The sequence below is a fragment of the Salvelinus namaycush genome, chromosome 22 (genome assembly GCF_016432855.1).
Source record: "Salvelinus namaycush isolate Seneca chromosome 22, SaNama_1.0, whole genome shotgun sequence".
NCBI classification, from domain to species: domain Eukaryota; kingdom Metazoa; phylum Chordata; class Actinopteri; order Salmoniformes; family Salmonidae; genus Salvelinus; species Salvelinus namaycush.
Window position 1 is genome coordinate 8,154,663 of NC_052328.1, and position 17,168 is coordinate 8,171,830.

The following is a 17,168-nucleotide window of genomic DNA, read 5'->3' on the forward strand; positions in this document are numbered from 1 at the left end:
GCTTGCAGTCGGGATTCCAATTCATCCCAACGGTGTTTGATGGGGTTGAGGTCGGGGCTCTGTGCAGGACAGTCAAGTTCTTCCACACCGACCTTGACAAACCATTTCTGTATAGACCTCGCTTTGTGCATGGTCGCATTGTCATGCTGAAACAGGAAAGGACCTTCCCCAAACTGTTGCCACAAAGTTGGAAGCACAGAATCATCTAGAATGTCATTGTATGCTGTAGCTTTAAGATTTTCCTTCACTGGAACTAAGGGGCCTAGCCCGAACCATGAAAAACGGCCGCAGACCATTATTCCTCCTCCACCAAACTACAGTTGGCAATATGCAGTCAGGCAGGTAGCGTTCTCCTGGCATCCACCAAACGCAGATTCGTCCATCTGACTGCCAGATGGTGAAACGTGATACATCACTCAAGAGAACACGTTTCCACTGTCCAATGGCGGCGGGCTTTACACTACTCCAGCTGACGCTTGGCATTGGCATGGTGATCTTAGGCCTGTGTGCGGCTGCTCAGCCATGGAAACCCATTTCATGAAGCTCCCGACGAACAGTTGTTGTGCTGATGTTGCTTCCAGAGGCAGTTTGGAACTCAGTAGCGAGTGTTGCAACCGAGGACAGGCGATTTTTACGCACTACGCGCTTCAGCACTCAGTGGTGCCGTTCTGTGAGCTTGTGTGGCCTACCACTTTGCGGCGGAGCAGTTACTGCTCCTAGACATTTCCACTTCACAATAACAGCTCTTATTGTTGACCCGGGTAGGTCTAGCAGGGCAGAAATTTGACGGTGTCACTTTGAAAGTCACTGAGCTCTTCAACACAGGCCAGTCTACTGTTGATGTTTTTCTATGGCTGTGTGTTCGATTTTATAAAACTGTCAGCAACATGTGTGGCTGAAATCGCAGAATCCACTAATTTGAAGGCATGTCCACATACTTTTGGCCATGTAATGTAGCTTCCAGAATGATCAGATTTGCGTAAAACTGCCTATACTAGGCTATATAATTCACCACCTGAGGAAGTGGGAACTCAAAACACATAAGATAGATTGCTAACTCTAAATATGATTTTTATGCTAGATAGCCATGTTATTGATTGATCTAACATTATATTTAATGTCCTACAAAAACGTTCCATCGGTAGGCCTAGGCTACTTGATGTACTAGGGGTGTCCCGATCTTGTCATACTCGTATTTGTAATCGTATCGGTTTTATCACACTTGATACTCTAATCGGATTTACTCATGATCAAAGTGGAATTTAAATCTCGGTAAAGCCTGTTCCTCAAGTGCGCATTACTGCTCTATCACTCAGAGTGCATCATTATGTTCCTTCACTCATTCACACACACATTGTTAAAAGACCCCGAAAGATGAAAATGCACATGATTAACTTACTTGGTCCTATTCAGTTATCAACAAACCTTATGCCACATTTGTCATTTTATTTTCGAATGATCTGTCGCACGGTAAACATGCCTGGGCAAAAATAAATAGCAAGCAAGCACGGGCTTGGATCACGACATAATGAGAGACGTCAGAAAGGGAATAATTATACGGACAGATAAAGTAGGCCTACTAAACAGTGCCAAGTAGACAACCAGTAAACAACCATATGACAGGAAATAACTTGATTGAACAACAATGAGAATAGAGCAGCTTGTTCTCATCCAATCTTTGCAGCATGCTCAACCGATACCCCGGCCATTTTCTTTGCAGGTAAAAGAACTAGCCAATAGTTGTTTACAGCACACAGCGCGAGTGAAAGAGTGAAGCATGCTGGCAGCTGAAAATAACTTTTTCCCGATGACGGATAATTACAAAAAATAATTCTCTATATCTGTTACAATACTAGTTTTGTCCAAATACTCGGCACACCTCCAGTATTCACAGCAAATGGTGCACTCTGGTCCGCGGGCGCATCATCTGAAAACCACATTGCATACTCCAGTTGTAAAGTGGTGCCATTTGCTCAATATTGAGAGTTGAGAAATATGTTTTATACTCAGACAAAGCTGACCCTCGTCTTTAACAATAACAACAGTAATTACTTTAAAAGCTGTGTTATTCCCTCAGTTGCATTTTGAAATGTGGCGCAACCTTCATAAGTGTGCGCTTATCAGAATGCATCTCTCCCACTGGCGTACCATACACCCCCGGAGCCCACGGACTCTGGGGGCCTCTAACCCAGGTCGGCCCCTCCACAGATAGCATATGGACAGGTCATATGCTTTGGCAAAAATGTTTAGAATAGCAGGAAATTAGCTTTAGAAATGCTAAATTCTCTCAGCCTCGTTGCAAAATTTGTAAAATAGCATGAGATTAACTATAAAATGGCATTTTCTTCTCTCTGCCCCATGGCCAATATGTGTAGAATTGAAGGAAAATAGCTTTAAAAATGCTAAATTCTTTGCTGTTATCCAACCAACTGTTTTGCTGTTTTGCTGCCCATCCAACCAACTAGCAATGGGCAGCAAGCTAACAAGATATTTCTAGCACATAAAAGACATTCTTCAAATCGAAGGTGACAGCGTTTCAGTTTCAACGATGTCCTTGTATCTGAAGTGAGCGGCTATGTGAGCGTAACCCACCTGAGGTTCTCTCCCCCCTCTGACACCTCGTGGGTCAGTCCTTCCTGTACCCCTCCCACGTACTCCTTCAAATGGGACAGCTCTAGGACGCGCCAAATCTCCTCATCACTGAAGGTCTCAAACGGGTCCAGGTTCATACGCAGCGTCCCTGAGAACAGCACTGGGTCCTACACACACACCGAATGGAGAAACAAAATGTCATCATGTCAAAATATTAGAACGTTTATGCCATTTATAAGGACGTGGGTCTGTGGGTGCGTGCGTGCGTGCGTGCACGTGTGTGTAAGCGTGCATACATGCATTTCTGTGTGTGCGTTACCTGTGGTATAATAGTGAGTCTGCTCCTGAGGTCATGTAGGCCTAGAGTAGCGATGTCTGTCCCATCGATCAAGATCCGTCCCTCTGCTGCCTCGATGATTCTAAACAGGCAGTTGGTCAGACTGGACTTCCCAGCACCTGTTCGACCCACTATACCGATCTGGACAAGATGGAGGACGTTCAGTAAGAATTTGAGTAATGCTTCATTCTTGTTGCAGATGGGTCATGACCATAGAGATGTCCTAAAGAACAAGTATTAAACCAAGGTTGGTGGTTTACTGCCACCTGCAGTTATGTAATGTTTGCTTAAAAATGTGTGCCAGTCCTTAATGGCGCTGGCCATGATAAAACAGGCTTTGAACCAAGTGTGCCCTCTGTCCAACTCTGTAGCAGTGACTGATCGTGTCCCTGTGTAGGGTGGCAAGTAGCCTAGCAGTTAAGAGAGTTGGGCCAGTAACAGAAAGTTCACTGGTTTGAATCGCCGAGTCAGGCAAGGTGGTAATATTTGCTCTTCTGCGCATGAGCAAGGTAGTTAACCAACAACGACTGCTCCCCGGGCGCCGATGCCAAGTGGCATATACCTTTGCTATGGCCTGCATAACCTATTTCCATAAATATGTTATAAACTAAAAACAGAATGCACAAGAACAATGAAGACAGACCTGAGTTTCACCAAAATAATGCAAAATGTCCAGTCAGAAAATATGTTTTTGTTTTCTCTCTCCAATGATCTGGGCCTATTTTTATACCGGACTGTCCGATGTCTAATTATTATTAATGCCTTTAAAAAAAAATGTTATCTCCATTTGATATGAATATGACTTGACCTATTAAGCTACTCTATTCGTTTTATGCATGCTGACTTTTTCCCGCCGCACTATTTCATTATTAAAAAATGGAATTAATCTTACAAAGTTCTAAGCTATCTCAGAAAGTTTTAAGTTGTTTTTGAATCATCTAAAAACATAGTAGGCCTAAGGTAATAATGATAGAGAGAACAAACAATAGGAAAATAGAATTAGGAGTTTGAACAAACCTAACAAATTGAGCAAAACTTAGGCTATTTTAAGAAACGGAAAGAAATCCCTCTTTGCCATTGTGACCCAAACGGTCAAAAACCTAGGCTAATTCTAATTGAAATATCATAAAAGCATTAAGAAAAGTTATTTATTAAGAATATTTCCCAAGTATTGTAATTAAGTGTGTAATATCCTATTGCAGCTTTCAAATGTGAATAATTGTGAAAAAGTCTATGGCTTCTCAATCATAGCTTACATTTGAATGACAAATATTTCAGGCCACAAGAAGTGAAATTGAGCAAACAACACCAAGATGGAAAATAGTATTATTCTCGGCATAGTAGCCTAGACCTAATAAGAAAGGAGGATGAGGCAAACATGCAAATCGTTTAATAATTATCCAGTTATGAGGACAGCAGAGTTGCTTGCTCGTGCCCTCTTCACGACTGTCTTGGTTTGTTTGGACCATGGTAGTTTTTTGATGATGTGGAAACCAGCCTCAATGAGAATGGGAGCGTGCTCTGCCCTCCTTTTCCTGTAGTCCACAATCATTTGGCCATACAGTTATGGGTGAACAGGGAGTACAGGAGGGGACTGAGCACGTACCCCTGAGGGGCCCTCGTGTAGAGGAACAGTGTGGCAGATGTGTTGTTACCTACCTTTACCAACTGGGAGCGGCCCGTCAGGAAGTCCAGGATCCAGATGCAGAGGGAGGTGTTTAGTTCCAGGGTCCTTAGCTTAGTGATGAGCTTTGAGGGCACTATGGTGTTGAACGCAGTGCTGTAGTCAAAGAATAGCATTCTGACGTAGGTGTTCCTTTTGTCCAGGTGGGAAAAGGCATTGTGGAGTGCAATAGAGATTGCATCATCTGTGGATCTGTTGGGGCGGTATGCAAATTGGAGTGGGTCTAGGTTTTCTGAGATAATTGTGTTGATTTGAGCCATGACCAGCCTTTCAAAGCACCTTATGGCTACAGATGTGAGTGCTACGGGTCAGTAGTAAATTTAGGCAGGTAATTCATCTTGCCCTGCGGCCTTGTGAATGTTGACCTGTTTAAAGGTCTTACTCACATCGGTTACGGAGAGCGTGATCACACAGATGTCCAGAACAGCTGATGCTCTCATGCATGCTTCAGTGTTGCTTGCTTCAAAGCGAGCATAGAAGTTATTTAGTTTGTCTGCTAGGCTCGTGTCATTGGGCAGCTTTCCTTTGTAGTCCGTAAAAGTTTGCAAGCAATGCCACATCTGACGAGCGTCGAAGCTGGTGTAGTACGATTCAATCTTAGTCCTGTTTTGATGCTTTACATGTTTGATGGTTTGTCGTAGAGGTCATAGCAGGATTTCTTATAAGCTTCTGGGTTAGAGTCCCGCTCCTTGAAAGCGGTAGCTCTACCCTTTAGCTCAGTGCAGATGTTCTACCTCAGGTGAGCAAAACCTAGAGACTTCCTTAATATTAGATTGTGTGAAACAACTCGACGAAACAAAAGATATTACTGTTTTGAATGTCCCGTTGGTAGGATAGTCTTGATCGGAGCTCATTCATTTTATTATCCAATGATTGCACGTTGGCTAATAGGACTGATGGTAAAGCTGGATTACTCACTCGCCGTCGAATCCTTGCAAGGCACCTTGACCGACGTCCCCGATATCTCCGTCACTTCTTCATGCGAATGATGGGGATTTTGGCCATGTCAGGTGTCTGAAGTAAATCCTCTACGTCCGACTAGTTAAAGAGTCTCATAGCAAAGGTTCTGAATACTTATGTAAATAAGCTTTTTCTGTTTTTTATTTGTAAGCCATTTGCAAAAAAAAAATCTTTTTAAACGATTTTTCACTTTCTCATTATGGGGTATTGTGTATAGATTGCTGAGTATTTTTTCTTCATTTAATCCATTTTAGAATAAGGCTGTAACGTAACAAAATGTGGAAAAAGTCTAGGGGTCGGAATACTTTCAAAAGGCACTGTACACCCACCCACACATGCACACACAAACACACTTTTTCAGTGTTCGTAATGTCACGTGTTGCTCTTTCTTTCTCGCACAGCCAGCTTTTCAAGTACAAACTTTCTTTCTCGTCCTCTCTCTCTTACTTTAACATACAAGAACACAAACACTGGCTGTTCTTAAATATAAACTGGGTGGTTCATGCCCTGAATGCGGATTGGCTGAAAGCCGTGGTATATCAGACGAAGTGGCGGTCGGTGCCGTTTAGCCTTATTTTCTATTAAAGCATTTTGGATGACTGTCATTCATATTCCATTCACCCAGCTCAATGTAACATCGATAGGTTTAGGCTACTACATGATACTCATATTCTCCCTATACCCATCATGAGGATGCTACAACCTAGGTTATGAATGAAAGTTTACAACGTACGCTAGGTGCACAGGTGGAGAGGAATTTGAGTAATCAATGTGACAGACAGATACATTCAATACCACCTTGCACACTCTTGCCTGCATCTAGCTGATCTAGGGTGTCATCATTATTCCAACAATTGCAAACAATAGTTCATATTGGACAAATTCAGGTATGTTTATCCTCGTTTCGTTACATTTACCTCCGTTTAAGAAATGTTTTAACAGAATCGGTGGAAGGAATACACCCCCTCACACGCAAACGGAGTTCAGTTTCATAGCAGCCGCATACATACGGCATTAGACCTTTAATCGTTGTATAATTTCTTCTCGCATCTACGCTCTCTCTTCCTCACACCTTTTCCCTCCCTTGTGGACTTCAGTGCACAAAACATCAGCTGTCTGTGACCAGGTGAAAAACCTTTCCAAGCCAAAACTTCATATCATAAACGTTAACTGCTACACACAGCTTACATTGTCGTCACCATTTTATAACATCATAGTCAACATGGCTACTAAAACTAACATGTTAGTAAACCCGCTACAATCATGTAGTACAGTCAGCAAGGAGTTTAGCAGTTACACCGACGTGCCCCTGTGGCAATAAATTAATAAAACCAAAAGCTTATCTTGACTTGGAAGAGTTCCAGTGTGGGATAGCCATAGCCAGCTAGCTAACATTACATCCCTCTCTGGTTGAGTAGTCTAAACTAGCTAGCTGCATTCACTAAATAAGTAAGTGAAGAATTACGAAATATAGCTCTTGCTTTTTAATTTAAAAAATGTAAAAAATTGTTCAAACTGTTCTTTCTCGCTCTTTGAGTCAACTACTCACCACATTTTATGCACTGCAGTGCAAACTAGCTGTAGCTTGTGTTTTCAGTACTAGATTAATTATCTGATCCTTTGATTGGGTGGACAGCATGGCAAGAGCTCTGATAGTTTGGAAATGGTCATAATTACTGTGCAAGTCTATGGAAGGGGGTGAGAATCACGAGCCTCCTAGGTTTTGTATTAAAGTCAATGTACCCAGAGGAGGACGGAAACTAACTATCCTCCGGCTACACCATGGTGCTACCCTACAGAGTGCTATTGAGATTACTGTAGACCTTCATTGCAAAACAGTGTGTTTTAATCAATTATCTGGTTACATGTTAATATTTTTAGTTAGTACGTTTTTTTTCTTCACTATTTAAATGTTTCTGAAATTGGTCCTCTCCTTCCTCCGTATACCACAGGTATTTTTACTCTTTTAATTACGTACCTCTGAGGTTTGTGGTATACTGTATGGCCAATACACCATGGCTTAGGGCTGTATCCAGCCACTCCGCGTTGCGTCGTGCATAAGAACAGCCCTTAGCCGTGGTATATTGGCCATATTCCACACCCCTTTGGGCCTTATTGCTTAAGTATATTCTGGACTCATTCTAGAGTTTCAGAGTTCTCAAGTTGACCCTAAATCGCTGTGCTGTGTTGACCCTGAATCAATGTTGTGACAGTAGTACGGTGCTCTCTCTCTTGCTAGCGTTTTCCAAGATAATACATGCACATACAGTACAGTGTACACCACTGTTCAAAAGTTTGGGGCCACTGAGAAATGTCCTTGTTTTTGAAAGAAAAGCACATTTTTTGTCCATTAAAATATCAAATTGATCAGAAATACGGTGTAGACATTGTTAATGTTGCAAATGACTATTGTAGCTGGAAACGGCAGATTTTTTATGGAATATCTACATAGGCGTACAGAGGCCCATTATCAGCAACCATCACACCTGTGTTCCAATGGCACGTTGTGTTAGCTAATCCAAGTTTATCATTTTAAAAGCCTAATTGATCATTAGAAAACCCCTTTTGCAATGATGTTAGCACAGCTGAAATCTGTTGTTCTGATTAAAGAAGCAATAAAACTGGCTTTCTTTAGACTAGTTGAGTCTCTGGAGCGTCAGCATTTGTGGGTTCGATTACAGACTCAAAATGTCCAGAAACAAAGACCTTTCTTCTGAAACTCGTCATTCTATTCTTGTTCTGAGAAATTAAGGCTATTCCATGCGAGAAATTGCAAAGAAACTGAAGATCTCATACAACGCTGTGTACTACTTCCTTCACAGAACAGCGCAAACTGGCTCTAACCAGAATAGAAAGAGGAGTGGGAGGCCCCGGTGCACGACTGAGCAAGAGGACAAATACATTAGAGTGGCTAGTTTGAGAAACAGACGCCTCACAAGTCCTCAACTGGCAGCTTCAAAGAAAAACCCATATCTCAGACAAGCCAATAAAAATAAAAGATTAAGATGGGCAAAAGAACAGACACTGGACAGAGGAACTCTGCCTAGAAGGCCAGCATCCCGGGGTCGTTAGGAAGAACGACTGTATCTTTGTTGTGTTTCGGTGGTTTGATCCGCAGCCTAATTATTAACTTGACCATGCTTAAAGGGATATTCAGTGTTTGATTGGTTATTTTGACCCATCTACCAATTGCTGCCCTTCTCTACGAGGCATTATGTCATACAGAGTGACACCATTTAACATGTGATTTTTTTAAAGCCAATTTTTACTCCTGAACTAATTTAGGCTTGCCATAACAAAGGGGGTGAATAATATATTTTAGTTGTTTTATTTTGTATTAATTTGTAAACATTTATAACATTATTATTTTCACTTTGATATTATAGATTATTTTTGGTAGATCAATGACAAAAACAACAATTAAATCCATTTCAATACCACTTTGTAACACAACAAAATGTGAAAAAGTCCTATATATACTAGTTAGTTTTCTTTGCACGTAGACCGTTATATACATTGTTTCTTTGTCGACGTGGTATGTGAAATATGATACCAGACAGTGGGGTTAAAATTATTGACAACCTTGATAAAGATTAGCAATAATGACTGTTTGAACCCTACCTTTTTGAGGAAAATTTATATTATTTGTTAAATAAAATTGCTTTCTCTGAGCAATTGTATTAGTATAAAAATAATATAATAATTTACAAAAAATGCGCAAACAATATAGCTCTGTATTTGAATTAATCATTTTATTCAGTCATTATTGCTCAACTTTATCAAGGGTGTAAATCATTTCAGGACCCCACTGTATGTGTGGTGTCTGACGCTGGTCTCTCTGTCTCACCCACCTTCTCTGTGCTGTCGATGTCGCAGGTGATCCCGTGCAGCACCAAGTCCAGTTCAGGTCGGTAGCGGACCTTGAAGTTTTCGAACCTCAGCCTCCCAGCCTCAGGCCACTTCTCTGGCGGTCGTATCTCTGACACCCAGTCCGCCTGTTCAAACGCACATACACGTTTTATACACAACTCCACCTCACAAAAATACGTAGCACACACACAGTTTTCTTAAGCTAGTTTTGGTAAACGTCACGCGGAAATGGATCAGCACACGCGTGTTCTAAAACAGTGTGTCTGAAGCATTGGGCTAACGCCAGAAGTTTTGGGGTCCTGTGTGGCTCAGTTGATAGAGCATGACACTTGCAATGCCAGGGTTCAATTCCCACGGGGACCAGTGCAAATAAAAATGTGTGAACTCACTACTGTCAATTGCTCTGGATAAGAGCGTCTGCTATATGACTGAAATGTGAATTTGCATGCAGAATAATCACAAATGTACATTGTTTGAAGCACACTTTTATAAGTCTCAGTCACAAATGACAGCTCGAATGACAAGACCCCTATGATGAACAGTAGGCTTGTAGAATCCAGATTTTTTTTTCAGGTTTTTAGTTCATCGTTCGCTGGTAGGGGATCCTTCGTGCCCTGGGCATTACTGAATGAAATGAACGAAATTAGCCATTCTATTGACAGAACAAGTTAAAAAGATCAGAGTCAGTAAAAAGAGCCAAACTTCCCATCACTAAAAGACCGTTTATGGTCCATGTTGATGACATAGTGTTTCTATACTGTAAGTCACAGAACAGACATGTTTTCACTGTCTATTTAACATCAGACTGTTCACAAGCAGTACGTTTTCAAATTCAACATATTCTACACTCAGCTCAAACAAGGTCTCATTCTATACCTGCAAAGCCTCGTCAGGAAATGCTTCCCACTGGGAACACTATGTAATTTCAACATGGATAACTGGGTAATATTTGGTTGAGACATTGGTCAATGAGATTACACCCACTCAAAAAGAGTTGAATTTTCAATGTGTTATAACTACGGTATGCTTTCAACCATCTAAAAAGCACAACCAAATTCCAATGGAAAATCTGTCTGCTTTTTGGTTTAGCTGTCACCCAAATGTCAATCACTGTCACACCCTGATCCGTTTCCCCTGTCTTTATGCTCGTCTCCACCCCCCTCCAGGAGTCGCCCATCTGCCCCATTATACCTGTGTTCTCTGTTGCCAGTCCGTCTTGTCTGACCAGCGTGCTTCTTGTCTGACCACATCTTCCTGTTCCTCAAGTTTCGTTTCCTCGTTTTTCCCGGTTCTGACCATTCAGCCTGCCCTGACCCCATGCCTGCCTGCCATCCTGTACCTGCCTGACTCTGACCAGATTACGAATCTCTGCCTGCCCTGACCCCGAGCCTGCCTGCCGTCCTGTACCAGCCTGACTGACCTGATCACGAACCTCTGCTTGTCCACGACCTGCCCTTTGCCTGCCCCGTGTTTAAAATAAATGATCTGAGAACTGTCCTATCCACCTCCTGTGTCTGCATCCAACAATTGTTGGAAAAATGACTTGTGTCATGCACATAGTAGATGTCCTAACCGACTTGCCAAAACTATAGTTTGTTAACAAGACATTTGTGGAGTGGTTGAAAAATGATTTTGAATGACTCCAACCTAAGTGTGTGTAAACTTCCGACTTCAACTGTATCTGTCATTCTCATTGAACACACACAGACCTCATTCTCTATCTCCGTGTACTCGCTGACTCTCTCCACAGCTACGATGTTGGTCTCCAGTTCTGATGTCATCCTCACCAGCCAGTTCAGTGTCTGGGTCACCTACATGTCAGGGGTTGGGGTCATTACCATCAAGTCATCATCACTTTATTATCATTCCATCATCCATAAAAGCCATTAAGTGCTTTTTACAAATACACATTTGTCAGGGAGTACTCCACAGTAACCCAGGATTTAACCCTGATTCATCTCCTTACATAATAGTAATACATTAGTATTTTTCATCACAAGATAATCTCAAAGTGCAAACAAAATAAAGTAATAATAATAATTATATTATATTCAGTATGTATGACCATTAAAGTACCACTGAGGCCTTCAGTTTAACAGAACTGAATCAGAGTTCAGGTTGGTTAGATGTTAACACAATGGCACTTACATTTGAGAGCATCTACTCTTGATATTTACAGTATACTGTATGTGACTTCTGCTGTCAGAATATGATGATCGCATATAAGACAGGTCCAGATGCACAAGTCACATTGGTTGCGTTTACACAGGCAGCCCAATTCTGATATTTTTCCACAATATAAAAAAAAAAAAAATTGGGCAAAAGATCAGAATTGAGCTGCATGTGTAAATGCAGCCAGAGTGTTGCGAAGGATCATAGCACTGTAACAGGACACCTACTTGATCCCAATTACCCCAGGCCACGCCCCTTGCCTCCACACCTGTTTTCTACTCCCTAGTCACCTCTTCTCTACTGTCAGTTCCCTATATAAGCAGAATATACAGTACATGTTCAGCCCGTATTTCCCCCATAGCCACCTGGCAGGTCATTGCCATGAATGCACCGTTGATGTTTCTGTTTTTAATGTTTCCATTTTGTATCTCATCCAACCTCCCTACCTACCACACTACCGGCCCTACCACACCTCCATTCCAAACCCTCCGCCATGTGCCTCTGTGCTCGTGTTCAACTCTAAACCTGGATTCCTTATCTCCATCTCCTCATTCTGACCGATACCATGGTGGCAGCTCAATCCCTAAACCAGTTAGTCCTTTGAAACACCTCATACAGTACTTCCTTCATTTTATTGAGATTTGACCATTGAAGGCACAGCTCAACCATCCTCAACAAAGCACTCCTCTCTCTGGTATAGTACAGTGAATTGAGAGATAAATAATCGGTTCCCCAAGGTCATATTCAGTAGGCACAACACAGAAGAACACTGTTTGTGTGTGTGTGTGTGCGCATGCAGGTTGCGAGTGTGGTGTACTCACGTTGAGAGCATAGGAGATGGAGAGGCCGACCAGGCCACTGTCCAGAGAGTCCCGGGCAATGACAGCAAGCATAGCTGAGAAAAACACTACCAGGTTACCAAGGAACTCTAGACGGATGGCCAGCCACCTGCAGGACAGAAAGACAGGCATTACAGACAGGCATTACAGCCAGACAGACAGACAGCCAGACAGCCAGACAGACAGACAGCCAGACAGCCAGACAGCCAGACAGACAGACAGACAGACAGACAGACAGACAGACAGACAGACAGACAGACAGACAGACAGACAGACAGACAGACAGACAGACAGACCACAGGCGGCTGCTGGCACCTTAATTGGGGAGGATGGGCTAAATCTTTACTAACAACATGTCACTGGCTTTGAGTGTGTCTATGTATGCGGATGACTCGACAATATATACATCAGCTACTACAGCGACTGAAATGACTGCAACACTTAACAAAGAGCTGCAGTTCGTTTCAGAATTGGTGGAAAGGAATAAGTTAGTCCTAAATATTTCAAAAACTAAAAGCACTGTATTTGGTACAAATCATTCACTAACCCTAAATCTCAACTAAATCCTGTAATGAATAATTACAGTTGGGGTGACTAAACTGGTTGGAGTAACCCTGGATTGTAAACTGTCATGGTCAATAACATGGGGAGAAGAAGTCTGTCCATAATAAAGTGTTGCTCTGCCTTCTTAACAGCACTAACAACAAGGCAGGTCCTACAGACCCTAGTTTTGTCGCACCTGGACTACTGTTCAGTCATGTGGTCAGGTGCCACAGAAGGACTTAGAAAAATTGCAATTGGCTCAGAACAGGGCAGCATAGATGTACAGAGCTAACATGAATAATATGCATGTCAATCTCTCCTGGCTGAAAGTGGAGGAGAGATTGACTTCATCACTACTTGTATTTGTGAGAGGTATTGACATGTTGAATGCACCGAGCTGTCTGTTTGAACTACTGGCACACAGCTCAAACACCCATGCATACCCCACAAGACATGCCACCAGAGATCTCTTCACAGTCCCCAAGTCCAGAACAGACTATGGGAGGCGTACAATACTACAAAAGAGCCATGACGACATGGAACTCTATTCCACAACTCATGCAAGCAGTAAAATTTGATAAAAAAAACAGATAAAAATACACCTTATGGAACAGCGGGGACTGTGAAGCAACACAAACATAGGCACAGACACATGTATACAAACACACGATAACGTACGCACTATACACACATGTACACATGAATTTTGTGTTGTAGATATGTGGTAGTAGAGTAAGAGCCTGAGGGCACACACTTAATGTGTTGAGGAATCTGTTGTGAATGTATTGTAATGTTTTTAAAATTGTATAACTGGTTTAATTTTGCTGGACCCCAGGAAGAGTAGCTGCTGCCTTGGCAGCGGCTAATGGGGATCCCTAATTAATACAAATACAAATAGTAAAGGCTGGAACGGAATAAATGGAATGGTATCGAACACGTCAAACAAATGATTTCCATGTGGTTGATACCATTCCATTCACTCCATTACAGCCATTATTATGAGCTGTCTTCCCCTCAGCAACATCCTGTGAGACAGAGAGACAAGACTGACAAGACAGACAGACTAAGTCAAACATCAGACATCACAGATTCACCGTAACATTTCAGACAGAATGGAACTCATATTATCCAGTGCTGTTTTGACATGAACAAAACTGAGTGTGTTCCTGACCTGTTCGAGACTATCCACGGGTAGACCGACTTGAGGTTTTCATCAATTACTTTCTCGTTGTGTTTGAGGAAGCGGTCCTGGTGTCCATAGGCCCGGATGACCGACAGACCAGACACTGTCTCTCCAAAGTGAGAATAGATGGGAGACCGAGACACAGAGTCCAGACGACGCAGCTGCCGTGAGCTTGAAACGTAGAAACGCTGAGGGGAGAGAGTGGATGGAGGAATGAAGGAGAGAGAGAATAAACGATTCACAAATCCTATACTGAAGTGGCACTGACCACATTTACATGCACACCAATATCCCGTTATTATTCGGGATACTCAAGTATTCTGTTTTTGAGTTGACGCATTTAAACATCATATCCCGTTTTCAAAAACCCGAATAAGCTCCTATCGCTGGGATATGCTGATTTTAGACGGACACTGTGGCATGTGAACATCTTATCCCGCTTAACGCAGGCTCAGTTTTGCATAGTATCACCTTTGAAGTTCGGATGGGAACAGTAATAGTTGGAATAGTAACTGAATTCTGAACACTGACTGTAAGGCCTCACATGTAGCCTATTACAGTATTAACTCCTACAGAATTAAGTGTTTCTTGGAGTAAAATTATAGACCGAATGTTCATTTTGTCTCGGGAACAGGAGTGGAGGAATATCATTTCTTTCATCTTGAGAAAATGTGAGCAAATGCACATGTAGGTTCCGTGTTATGTAGACTAAAAGTTCTCAAAAAATTCAGCAACATAAAAGTGGACAGTATTTAACTTTCAACCACATAAAATATGCATCCAAGACGAACTGAAATACTATCAGAAACATGTATCGTTTTCAAAGCTTTTCATTCCCTTAAAACCGGTCAACAAACTGATGTAATTTCAAAATTATACACGGAAATCTCCCTGGTTTACCTATGTCAACTAGATTGTTGATGATGCATTCATTCTATCATTCATGACATTCTTTAGAGCAAGGCTTTATTTAAGCAATAAGACACGAGGGGCCATGTGTTATGACATTTTTATCATGGGTGTGACGTGGTCTAAGCCACGATGCGAAGCCGAGTGGTATAGACCACCACAGCCATGATGCAAATTTCATAACACATGGACTCGAGTGTATTTTTGCTTTAATACAACTGGTACCATTAAAAAAATCTAGATTATTTCCCAAACCATACATTTTTCAACAAAACGTGATGCTACATTCACTGGTAGTCAAATTACATTTTTGGCGTTCTCTGGTCGTTAGTTCTATTCATATTGTCTGCCAAGTAAAGCAAAACTACCCGAGCGCTGTTTGATAGTTCCAGAACCTTGGTTTCTAGAGACAATGTGCTTGGTAGCCATGACGATTCTCTCTGTCTCTTTCCATTACATTTTTGTGGTTCTTGGTTTCATCATTGAAACTCAGTGTTGCATATCTCAAACCATTTTTCTCTTCTTTTATTACGAATGAGTCTGGCTTCAGTTTGCGATTTCCTTCATTGCCTCTTCGGCAAAAGTGCAACTGAAAATCAAACCACACCGTATTCAGTAGGTGGCATAGAAACTCCTGAGAATATTACCCATAACCTTTTTTGAAACATTTGCCAGATCACTGCCCAGTTGGATTGTCTTTATGTAGCTACATAATTTCTCTCCTTTTCTATGTTGTCTATAGCAGCGCTAACATTCGTGATTTCTGCATGTCTAACGGTAACACACGGCTCAGGTTGCTGGTCCACCTGCTCTTCTTCTTGTTTTATTTCTTTCATATCCTCTTCTTGTTGGCACCATTCTTCAAATGTTAGTGGATAAAACAGGTCAAAAGTAAGTTAACTTTAAAATCATCCACGACGAGTTACAGGTGCTAATGCTAGTAGTTGTAGAAGTATGAGTGGTAGTGCATTGCTAGCTGACGACGTAAAACATGAACGTGGCCATGTGTATGTTGTCTCAAATACTGTATCTGGGCAGGTGAGGCTTTAACAATGGGAATTCCAAACCACCCGTTGCATAATTAGTATTCTAGAGCATCAAGTAATGACAGAAGAGAAGCTCCATGTATCTAATTATAGACAGGTTTACTAACATATAGCCTATTATAAGCAGACAAATACTATATCTAAATGAGACTTAAAAACCACATGTCAAAATGTCATTACGCTGTCCCTGGGCAAATTAGGAATATTCTGTTTATTTGTGGATATAGGGATACTTGTAAGCGGGATATCAAAGGTGCATATAAACATCTTACACTGAATAAGACTAACCGGGATATGAGATATTATCCGGAATACAGTGCGCATCTTTTTCTGGCCACCCCTCTCTTTTCCATCCTCTCCCTCATTCCTCTCAGTCCAAATGATGTACTGTATATAAACCCTAGATTGCTGATGCTACACTACATGACCAAAAGTATGTGGACACCTGCTCATCGAACATCTCATTCCAAAAGCATGGGCATTAATATGGAGTTGGTCCCCCGTTTGCATCTAAAAACAGCCTCCACTCTTCTGGGAAGACTTTCTGGGCAAGGTGTGTTCGTCTTTGCGCCAAATCCCGCATACTCAAATGACCCTGCTGCCATGGTACCCGGAACAGGAGAGGAAGGGAAGGTCACTTACAAGCTACAGCCGCCAGAAACAAACACAGAGCAGCCAAAGCCAACAAACTAGATAGCTAGCTAACTTGTTTGCAGATAAACTGTCATGGTAGCAGGGACAATGTTTTCTGAAAATGTCGATACAAATAAGCATCATTCTCGGTTCATGAAATAGAAAAAGAGGCAAGAAGACTGCTCATCATGACCAATCCAGAAACCGGATGAAAATTAATTTAGAAAAATGGAAGAGTGATACCGAAATTGCCACCGTACTCATGGACTGGTAGGTAAGTGATGGGTTGTGTTTTTAGCATCCTAGCTAGTTAGCTGCTAACCTTCGTGTGTTCAGTGTTCAAGCTAGCTAACATGGCTATTTAGCTAGCTAGCTAACATCTTCTGTATTCAAACTGTTT

The 17,168-nt window shown here is 41.8% G+C and overlaps 1 protein-coding gene across 3 annotated transcripts in view; it reads right to left on the reverse strand.

Annotated features, from left to right (window-relative positions):
- The window catches only part of abcc2 (ATP-binding cassette, sub-family C (CFTR/MRP), member 2), a 60,409-nt gene that overhangs the window by 2,188 nt on the left and 41,053 nt on the right, over positions 1-17,168 (reverse strand). For 2 of the 3 annotated variants that reach the window (XM_038960298.1, XM_038960300.1), the window contains 6 exons: positions 14,169-14,368; positions 12,437-12,563; positions 11,153-11,254; positions 9,425-9,568; positions 2,912-3,070; positions 2,593-2,759 (listed from right to left, as the gene is read on the reverse strand). In XM_038960298.1, coding sequence (XP_038816226.1) covers positions 2,593-2,759; positions 2,912-3,070; positions 9,425-9,568; positions 11,153-11,254; positions 12,437-12,563; positions 14,169-14,368 — 899 coding nt within the window. Of the gene's footprint in view, positions 1-2,592; positions 2,760-2,911; positions 3,071-4,611; positions 4,806-9,424; positions 9,569-11,152; positions 11,255-12,436; positions 12,564-14,168; positions 14,369-17,168 lie in introns of those variants that run through there. The other variant, XM_038960299.1, reaches the window with a different exon arrangement.